The sequence below is a fragment of the Larimichthys crocea genome, chromosome XXII (assembly GCF_000972845.2).
Source record: "Larimichthys crocea isolate SSNF chromosome XXII, L_crocea_2.0, whole genome shotgun sequence".
NCBI lineage: Eukaryota > Metazoa > Chordata > Actinopteri > Sciaenidae > Larimichthys > Larimichthys crocea.
Genome location: NC_040032.1, coordinates 7,433,463 through 7,444,465, shown reverse-complemented (window position 1 = coordinate 7,444,465; position 11,003 = coordinate 7,433,463). Strand labels below are relative to the sequence as shown.

Here is an 11,003-nt window from a genome sequence, read left to right as displayed (position 1 = left end):
CAGCTGAAGTGTGATTCAGCGAGGGATGTGATGTTTTTTTTTCTTCTAATTCTTCTTTTCTTTTTTTTTTTTTGGCCCTGATAAATTTGGAAATAACACCATATCAGACATCAAATGCACTTTTTGAGTCACATCCCTCACATGCCAATCCAAGCTATGCAATGTAATGTATAACCCACAACCAGTTATCCCCATGTGTATGACAATTCTAGCACAAACAATCAAACTTGATATTCAGTTTGTGTCTTTTTATGAATGGGTTTTTATGTATATGTATTTAAGAATAAATGTTGTTGCTTACTGCTTGTTGTTGATTTACTCAAAATTTATGGACTCAGAAATGAGGAAATAAGACTCCAACGTTTTGAGACAGGGGCACGCTCGAAACTTAACGCCCTAAAAACTTGACTTGATTTCAGACCGGAGAGCAAAAACATTCACGTCTCATATTTTGAGCAGGTATTCTTGGACAAATTAAAAATAAATAATGCAGGAAAAAGGCTTTGTAAATCAAACACCTTGCATATTGGATTATTTTGGCTGTTGACAGCACTTGTCTCAGCTACAGAGAAAAGAGTTTGTGCCCTAGGTGTGTTTCACACTATCAGTGTTGTAGTGTTGGCATACAGTAAATAGCTCTATTCAACTACTGTAGTAATTCATATTATGGCAAAAACTCCTCGACTAAATAAAGAGAAACAGCAGTCCATCATTACTTCAAAACGGACGATCTTTGAATGTGTCTTCAAGTGCCGTCACAAAGACATGACTGTCAAGCAGTGAGGGAATTTTCTATTCTAGCATGCGACATTACAGGGTCAAGCTCATGTCTCAAGGTCACTGTAGTCACAGAGTTAATTCTTAGATTGTTATGAGGACACTGACTTCTCTCCTTGAGATACAGAGATGATGTGTTTAGGACAGCAGGCGCCATCGGTGATCATTGCTATGGTAACCGAGGTCAAATGATAGGGCTGTCTCACTCATTAGACACAGCAGATAGATACATAACATAGAAGCCTCTACAGAGTCAGATAACAATGTCAGACCTCTAAGAGTAAACACATAGTGTGATTATCCTGAGGGCATATAGACTGTCCAGAGAGGATAGCATAAGCCAGCATAAGACATCTTGGACATCCTGTGTAATTTCTCTCCACTGACTGACTTGACCTTGATGAATAAGATTCTCCACAACAATGATGAAACTGGCTCTCATGAGGACCACCCCAAGAAAGGAAGACCAAGAGTTACCTCTGCTGCATAGGAGAAGTTATTACAGTTATTAACCTCAAAAAACACCAATTAATGGGACCTTAGTTGAGAGCACACATAAATGTTTCAGAAAGTACAGGTAGGAAACTGTGTGAATCATGCATTTATGGTCATTAAGATTAGTGATTAAGATCATTGATTCTAACCTGCATGTTTTTGTGGAGAAGTGAATAGTAAGTGGGTAGTATCTACATGTGTGGTTCCCACCGTGAAGCACAGAGAAGGTGTGATTGTACGGGGTGGACGTGCTTTCACTGTTTGCAATTTATTCAAAACTGAAGGCCAGCATGGCTACCATAACATTCTGCAGCAACATGCCATCCAATCTGGTTTAAGCTTAATGGGGTGAGCATTTGTTTTTCAACAGGGCAATGACCCAAAACACACCTCCTGGCTACAGTATGTAAAGGCTATTTGACCAAGGCCGCAGAGTGCTCTCAGCATATATGGGAACTGCTTCAAGACAGTTGGAAAATCATTCCAGGTGTCGACCTCATGAAGCTGATTGAGAGAATGTCAAGAGTGTGTTTGATGGAATTTTCCAATGTATGACTTTTTAATGCTTTGACCTAAAGACTGTCTAGACAGCAGTAAGAAACATATACCACACAATCACATGTTCCGTAGGTGTTTGCAGAAGTGTTTGTTCGAAAGTGTCCTTATTACGGTAGAGAATAACTTTCTGACAGGGGAATTTTGCCTAATGTGACCTTGCAGTGCACTTTTGAGCAAGAGTATTAGTACCCTCGTTGTTTGGTGTAGTCTAACTGCAGAGACTTCCTCTTTCATAGCCTGCTTCTCTTCCTATGCCTGTATAAGTATCACCTGCGCACACTGACAGGCTGCATGTACACTGCGTTCCTGATTGCTTCTTTGCAACTGAAATCTAAATACATCACATAAACACACATAAATTACATTCACAGGTAAATCAAAGGTGAAAGAAGGTGAAATAAAGAGGGCTGTAAATAATAAAATAACGATGGGATTATTTCACTGCCCTTACCAAACGTTGGCCTTGTGTTGTTTTTGTTTTTTTACCTGATTAGTCAGGTACAGCAGAGAGCGGGTGAGAGAGAGAGACGGAGGGATGTGATTGGTTAGGACGGGACGTGACGCACCACAAATGAGCCCCCCTCCCTCCCCTCCCCTCTCCCCTTCACTTCCTGCAGCGGCAGTGTTGTGCTGCCGTCGGCTTGTAAACATGGCGACCGCTGGAGCAGCTGGAGACAACCTGAGGAAGGACCTGACATGTGCCATCTGTCTGGACATCTTCAAGGACCCCGTCATCCTCAAGTGCGGACATAATTTCTGCCGCTTCTGCATCTGCATGCACTGGGATGAAAATGGCGGAGACTATGGCTATCAGTGCCCTCAGTGCCGAACGGTAAGTTTCTGTTGTCTCTGTTTTCTGTCGTGTTTGTTTGTTATAAAATATATTTGGCGAGCTTACTTATCAGCCAAACATAGTTTCTTACTTTATCAGTGTATTTAAAGCAGTTACATTACATTGCATTTAGCAGACGCTTTTATCCAAAGCGACTTACAGAGGAGGAGCAACCGTCAGTTAGCTGACGGTTGCTCTCTGAGAAATAAGCTACGCAGTGTTATTTTGTGGCTGCCGTTGCGTTGACTACAGCTAGCTTTAGCTCGTTAAATTCTCAGCAGCCAGCTGACATTAATGTACAAACTTCGTGTTTTTATCTTTTAACTAATGCAATACTATTTTGCAGAGTAATTCATAACACTTGTCAGCAACGTATTGCAGACTCTGGGCTCGGTTCCGGGCCACATTTCTGCGTCTGTCTCAGTGTCTTTTTTTTCTTTGTTCTCTCAGGTGTTCACCAAGAGGAGCTTCACTAAAAACTACCTGGTGCAGAACCTGGTGGAGAAACTGGACGATCTGGAGTGTCTGGGCTCTTGTCCTGCACAGTCTAAGCCCGTCAAAGTGGACGGGAAGTGTGAACAACATGGAGAAGAGCTGAAGTTGTACTGTCAGACTGATAAGAGGCTCATCTGTGTAGTCTGCAGGGAATCTAGAGCGCACAGGTTGGTCACCGAGGACAATTATAGTCTTGTTCTTTTAGGTTAGCTGTTTGTCTGCTCTGAAGGGAAAAAAAAAAAAAAGGCATTCTGTTCTGCAAGTTCATCGCTGTCCGCTTCTTATGAGTCAGGACAGTTTGAAACACGTATTGCTCATGTCCGGTTTTTAATTTAGACTGTGCCTGTTTTTAATTCATCACTACAAGTATGAGACTTAACGTCCATGCAGGAGAGCCCAGCCCCATAACAAACCACATCTTAGCTGCTTGTCCATGCATTATGAAGTGCAGATATACCCAGCGTCAGACAGTGTGAAACCTTACCATTGTCAGATTGTTGTGAGAATTCTGTCGAGACGATGTATTTTTGTTACATTAATGAGATAACCGAGTCAAATCACCCTGTCGCAGTATTTTGTCCTCAAACAAGTCATCACCACTTTGGTAAGTTACCAGAGTTTAGCAGCTCTATACCATTCCATCATTTTGTCTTGCAAACCTAACGTGTCTCATCCCATTTAAAGATCAGCAACCCATGACGAGCCGCTGTTGCACATATTGGATTTTGTGAAGGTTGAATGTGCTTCTTTACACCTCCCCATAAAATCAAGTGTGTGCAGTGTGTTCATTCAGACAACTATGATATACTCAACAGCCGTGGGTACAGAAGTCATAGTAATGGTACAATCCACCGGAACAGTCACTGTTGTCTCCAAAGGAAAAAATATCCACATGGGTTGTTATGTCCCAGCTCGAAAAGAGAAAGGAAGGAATATAAAGGCAGCTGTTAGTTTTGTTTTTTTTTTGTTTTGTTTTTGTTTTTTTTAATACGGATCAGTGGTCAACAACAAAAGGAGGCGATATCTACAAGGACAAAACAAAGGGCAAGTGGCTGCTGTCTAACCATAATTAAGACAAAAACAAGAAACCCCATTATCTAAACTATTTCCTAAGAACTAAAAAACATAGCTAAACTAGTGCTTCTAACAAAAATATCAAATGAATTGATTTAATTTAAAATTAAATTAATTTAATCAAAAGTTTGAGTTCAAAGACGGGCTCCACACACAACCACAGGCTGCCCTGACTGTCAGGCAGTTCTAATCATCAGTTTAGAGACTGGGATTGGGGCATTGGGTCGTGGCAGGTGCATGTCTCCAAGAAACGGGGTCTAAGGTTGCCCACCTCGTCAGCTGGGGCAGGGCAACACACCTACATTTACCACTACAAGGCTAGTCATACAGTGGTGCATCAGCAGCAACAAGGGAAAAGTAATGTACCAGTTGTAGTGCAGGGGAGTTGGCTGTTACCGCTACAGTGAACTCACAAGTAGACAGAGTAATGTCTTATTAGGCCATAGCTTTAAATCCACAACCGCTTTTACACTAATATAATTTAGCATCTCGTGTACATAAAAAGTATTGGAAACTATCAGGAATTGGTTTCAGTCAGAATTCAAAATACTTCCATTTACATTTTGGTAAACTTTCCTGATTGGCTGGCAGAATTAATTCAAACCTATCATAGAAAAAAAATCCAGTGCCCGTCCCCACCTGTCACAAAACACTCAATCTGCCCCAACCGGAGAAAGAACTCTGACGCTGTTACAGCTAGTATACTATAAACTGTGGAGAGAAATATTCTTACACTTCTTGTTCTTAAGAAAAAGAAAACCAAACATCTTCCAAACTAAGATTAGCTTAAGCTGTGTATTGCTCAGCTTTGTATTAATGTGCTATCAAACTGTTTGTGTGCATGTTTAAAGTGGGTTAAAGTCCAAACTGAAATGAGCTGCATTTTTACTTAAATTGCATGGTTTGTCTGCTGCAGCATACATATCTATATCTGCTCTGCATATATTTTCACACCTTTTCAACATGAATGAAAGTAAAAGACTAAAAAATATCCACCCACATTTCTCACACAGTTAGACCTCATGGACGCACACAGTTGTTTTAAAAAGTGTAATGTTGGTTTACAGCAAAACTCCACAGGGCACCTTCAGTGTTGTTCCTGTGAAAACCGCTAAGTGCCTGGTCGTTTGTTTTCTTGTCGTTTCAGACACCATGAGGTAGCACCAGTGCCAGAAGTTGTGAACGACATGAAGGTAAGTAACATATGGCTTTACTAAAATGTATTATATGATGTGTTTTAGTTAGTCTGTGAACCCATGATCCATTATTTCCGGTTTCCTGTGTGCATGTGTCCTGATGTACATGATTGTTCCAGATGGAGTTGAAGCTGAGGCTAATGGAGCTCAACTGGCAGAAGTCTCAGTGTGTAAAAGTTATGACATCTGATGAGCGCACCAAAAGTGAAGTCAGGGTATGGAATGAAGTTTTTATTTGATTCTATTTCTTTTCTTGGTGCTGTCATCTACATGTTTGCAGGCAAAGCTTCAAATCTGTTTGTTTTAAGTGGTCTTTGAAGACCAGGCTGTGGGCTTAATTTAAGCGATATTACATGAGAGTGTGTGTTAAAGCTCCCTCTCAAAGGAATATCGCAGTTATATAACAGTAACCAACTTTAATAAAATATATGATTGAAAGAGATTCATATTTTAGGGCAAATTGCTCTCATTTTTTTTCCTGTTTTGAGCTCAGTTTCCATAGAGACAGAGTCTAACTAATACCTGGGAAAACAATCAGTCATAGCAGTAGACTCTAGTATGTAATGGATCCCAGTTTACTGCTCCAGCAAATAGTCCAAGCCTTAGTAACAACCTAGCAACAGACACGATGACCAAACTGAGTAAATACCACACATGTAAACACTGAACAGTCTTGTAGTGACTAAGGTATCGGCTGAAAAAGATCACACTTTCATGGACAGATTTAGCTCATAACTTGAACGTCATAATTGTTTTTAAGCTCATCGCACAGTGTTTGCGACTCACCGCACAGCTGATGGAGACTGTGATCCAAACATTTCCAATAAGTCCACAGCGTTGTTCACAATGTTTTATCGAATGAAATATTCAGCTTTAGTCTAACATTTTCTCTGTGCTCATTAAACTGCTCTCTGATGTGCTGCACACAAACAAGGTACACGCCTGAATTAACAAGGTGGTCTAACAGCTCCATAAAATACAGAATATTTATTAAAGGAAGATGAAATTCAGATTTATGGAAGTCAACTTTTAATATTTATGTATGTGTAGATGGTTAGATATAAAAAACAATCAGATTGCTTGGTCAGAACTATTTGTTTTAGAATAGTATTCATTAAGCACCGCACTGAAATGTTATCATCTATCATCAAATCCTTCATCCTGATCCTCTGAACCTCTTGGTCTCTGTCAGTTGAAGAAACAGAGACTCAAGGAGAAGATCGAGGCCGATGTCGGGGCCTTGGTCCAGTTCTTGCTAGATGAGAGGGACTCCTTGCTTGAGAGCCTGGATGCAGAAGAAGTGGCCACCATGGCTGTCATCGACGACAACTTGAAGATTGTGCAGACGGCGGCGGAAGCTGTGGACAAAGCTATAACTAATATCCACAGCCACATCAGTGGGAAAACCAGCTTTGAGGTCAGTCGCACACATCAGCTGATCAACATGACTTTGCAAGTCTCACAGGAGAGACGGATAATCCCTATGATTGTGTAAAAATACTATTGATTTATTCTATTCCTTTATTTGAAACCACAATTTACAGCACTACCTTTTAATCACACCTTAAAACAACCACCAGGGTGTGTTCAGTAATATGAAATATGTTTTTGTCCAACAGAGCCTTGCTGAGACATGCAATGAGTAAGTAACTTACACTTCCTTGTCTGATATGGATCTATATATTGGATAAGATGGACTTATTACTACTATACTAATTATCTTTTTTTTCTTTCTCCAGAGTCCTTCACTGCAAGCTGCTCACACCTCTTGAGACGGTGAATTGTCAGTCTGAAATGACAGACTTCTCAGGACCCTACCAGCTCATCATGTGGAAGAAGATGATGCATGTGCTGCATACCAGTGAGTTGACTCTGCACTGAGCAGTCAAAATGATTGCTGCTTTAAGTCTAAAGGAACATTCATGCCATCCTTGTTTATTCCAGTTAAACCGATTCCTGAATATCTACCCCACATGAATGAAGTTGGTTTGGTGTGACCTGGACAGCTCGAACTCTGGCAACTAAAATGGTTTACTGTAGATCTTAATGAGTGCTTATCATATGAAAATGATGTGGGAGAGCTGGGAACAGAGGCCGCTATTTGAGCTGTCCAGACAGCGATGTGTGTGTGTGTATGTAGCACCAATTATGGGAGACTTTGCAGAGATGGTTCAGACAGCTGTGCACATTAAAATAAGCTTTACAGATGTGTTGAACTTTCATTAAAGGACCTAAAGTGTAAAGAATTTCTCTACAACATGTGATTTAACTTTACTTATCTTTATTAAATGTATTGTGGGCAGCATGGTGGTGCAGTGCTCCTGGAAAGACATGCAGTTTAAATAGGCATGGATAATAGATATCTTATCATACACTCAGAACTACTGTTGATTAAGCTCTTATGAGCAAAGGCATATGTACTCTCTGTTGTTTTGTGAGCAGACAAAATGTGAAAGTTTCTCTTGGAAAAACTTAAATTGGCTGCAACTTAATTTTTCTAATTTTATTTTGATTCATGAAATAAACAAAGCCAGAAGACAACAAGTATTAGAGTTTAGATAGTAACGTTTACATTACTCGTCCTGCACTAGTGAAGGTTCAGCAGCGTCAACCTGGCACCCTGCGTGAGCGTCGTTAGGGGAAGGGGGCGACTTGCTCCACTGTTTGGAATTCGAGCTAGGAATTCAAACCTTGCATATTGTACTAGAAAATGAAATGAAATTCTAATGCGTTTTATCTGCCAGATAATTCAACACAAGTTGGAAGCGTTGTACTTGGAGACAGTGTAAAATGTTAGCTGCAGCGCAAAGTGAACAAGTTGAACTTATCTCTTGTTGTTTCTGTGCAGTGCCTCAGAACCTCACCTTAGACCCAGACACTGCTCATCCAAACCTGCTCATCTCGGACTTTGACACAAAAGTGGAGGAGGGCCGTGTTCGTAACCAGGAGCCAGACCTGCCAGCCCGCTTCAACCGGTTCTGCGGGGTCCTCGCCACGGCCCAGTACGCCAGTGGGCAGCACTACTGGGAGGTGGATGTGAAGGACAAAGGTGTGTGGTACCTGGGCGTCACCACTGAGTGTAGCAACAGGAAGGGCTTTGTCAGCCTCACTCCCTCTGCGGGGTACTGGAGCCTGTGTCTGCAGGACCGGCTGTATGCCAATGGAGAGGACGGGCGCATCCCTGTCGCTGACTACTGGAACTCTCCTCGAGTCGGCGTGTACCTGGACTACGACAACGGGCGTCTCTGTTTCTATGACGCCGTCACAATGAAGAGACTGTACATGTTTGACACCTGCTTTGAAGAGCCCGTCTACCCTTTCTTCAGCCCAGGGAAGAATGATCCAGGCAGCAGGTTGCAGATATGCCACTATTACTGAAAGAGCTGTATTGAGTCTAAACTCAGCCAGGCTGGAGAACCAGGGTGACCCTTGGAGTCATGTACTGTATGCATTTGAGCTGTTACTTGTTGGTCTTACTGGTGTGTTTATCTAAAAAAGAGGGGAAAAAAAAGGTTACACTGAAGAGTTGCAGCTCTGTGTCTCGTCACACTGCAGCTGCAGTGCAGAGCTTCATTTTCTCGTTCGAATGTTTTCAAAATCCTTCATCTTAGACACACACTGTAGGCTTATACCCCTGACTACTGTGGCTGGGGCTTAGGAGAGGTGCTTCGCTGTCTGTGTCACTGTCTGCTGGGATGCAGATGCCTCAAATGCTCCCATTGATCAGAGAATCTACAGTCCCATTAGTAACTGTCATGCCATACCGCTGTACATTACTCACGTTGTTGCCATGCGGGGTCTGTGTTTCCTTTTGTTAGGTGGAACATGAAGGACATAAGACATAGTTATCACATTGATAGCTGTTGACAGTATACAAAAAAAAAACCTTCATTAATGTAAGCAGTGCTGAGAGTCTGACTGAAATTGAAATATTGACTCATTGGCCAGCTTGTGCTGAGATTTCAGGTTCGACTTCCAGGTTGTACAGTCACATTTTGCAGCTTATTTTAGTAAAGACACTGAAGGTGTGAATTCAGGTCATTGTTTTTTTGTGTTTCTTTTTTATTTTTATTTTTAAAATTTGGAATATTTTATCAGTGTGCTTGATAAAGTCAAAGTAAACATTCTAACAGCAAATTGTGACGCTTTCCAGCCAGGTCCATACATGTTTACAATTTGATTCACTCAGCATGTTTTAATGTAAGACATTCCATCAGAGCAGCTGCATTTCCTTTAGTTTGTAATAATTCTGCTGTTTAAATGCTAGCTGTGAAGTTCAGCTGCAAGTTGGTCCTGACACTTTTAGGTTTATTCTCCAGCTCGTCCAATGTGATTTATTTATTTTTTTAATTCGATTTTTGAGGATAAAAAAAGCGTCTCTATGGGAAATTTTATATAAATTTTTTCCCTTTTTATAAACCTGAGACCTCAACATTTTATTTGAGATGATCTTCAAGGGGTTTTATTTTTGCTCATGCAGTTTCCAACAGTGTGGTTATGGACTACAAGTGGGATGTTGTCACTTTACAGGGACATGCAGTGTTTTTCTTTCTTTCTTGATTGAGGAGCATAGTAGATCCACAACAGTCCTGATCATATTTGAGATTTGGCTGTAGTTATCTATCTATGTCCGGTTGCTTCTTTTCACGTGTTTAGACGGGAAACGCTGTGCTCTTTAAAGGTGGAGTCAGTCATTCAGGAGAACGATTCCCCACCTTTTTAACTTTTCAGTGTTTGCTGATACATGTTTTGTGTGAGAACATTTCATTGAACACCTACATAATGTTCACTGCTGTGTTTCGTTCAGATCTTCCGTCTAGCAGTTTTTGCGCTGTGTCTTGATAAATGTGACATAAAAATCTTCTTGTAGTCCCTGTTTGTGGCCCTTTGACCTACTCTGAATGTGCTCAGTGTTCTCAGACTTTACAATGAGATTAAAAAGGGAACAAGATTTGTGTTTGTATTTCCCTAAAGGACTCTACTCTCTGTTTCTTCTTTCCTGCTGCTTTTTTTTTTGGGGGGGGGGGGTCAACAATTAACACTGAAATGCCATCAGGGAATTTGTCTTTCACAGTGTTAAAAAGAACATCAGTCACACATGACAGCACATAATATCACCATAAAACCTGAGTATGTATGCTACAACTTGACTGTGAAAGCTAGTATAGTTTCCTCTAAAAGTGAAGACGATGCTGAGCAGCTTGTTCACACACTTACACCTGAATGACCACATTTTTGACTGACGTGAGTTCCTGGTAAGGGCGCCTTCATCCAAACCTGTCAAACAGCACAGGACCAAATGACCACGTTCCTACCTGGAGTAATTTGTTCTCATGAGGGCAGTTGCTCCCTGTTTGCTATTCTGGTCCAGCATCCTTATTTTAACCATCTGAGACAGTTTGGTGTTGCTGATTCAGTTTTCATACAGGCCAGAACATTTAAGGAGGAGGTGAGAAAACCGAGCTCCTCTCCATCTCCTGTTTTGGTTATGACTCAGTGTCATGGAAATTCTCAGTAACAGAGATGGATTTCACAGAGAGAGAATCATCTTCAGTATTTGAAATATTCAGTCAGTC

At 41.1% G+C, this 11,003-nt stretch overlaps 1 protein-coding gene across 1 annotated transcript; it reads left to right on the top strand.

Annotated features, from left to right (window-relative positions):
* Nucleotides 1-2,406: 2,406 nt before the first annotated feature.
* Nucleotides 2,407-10,378, top strand: trim47 (tripartite motif containing 47). The gene is made up of 8 exons (XM_019270438.2): nt 2,407-2,662; nt 3,113-3,324; nt 5,379-5,424; nt 5,547-5,642; nt 6,620-6,844; nt 7,047-7,069; nt 7,167-7,288; nt 8,276-10,378. The coding sequence occupies exons 1-8, from the start codon at nt 2,480-2,482 to the stop codon at nt 8,803-8,805; spliced, it is 1,437 nt and encodes a 478-aa protein (XP_019125983.1). The 5' UTR covers nt 2,407-2,479; the 3' UTR covers nt 8,806-10,378.
* Nucleotides 10,379-11,003: the final 625 nt, after the last annotated feature.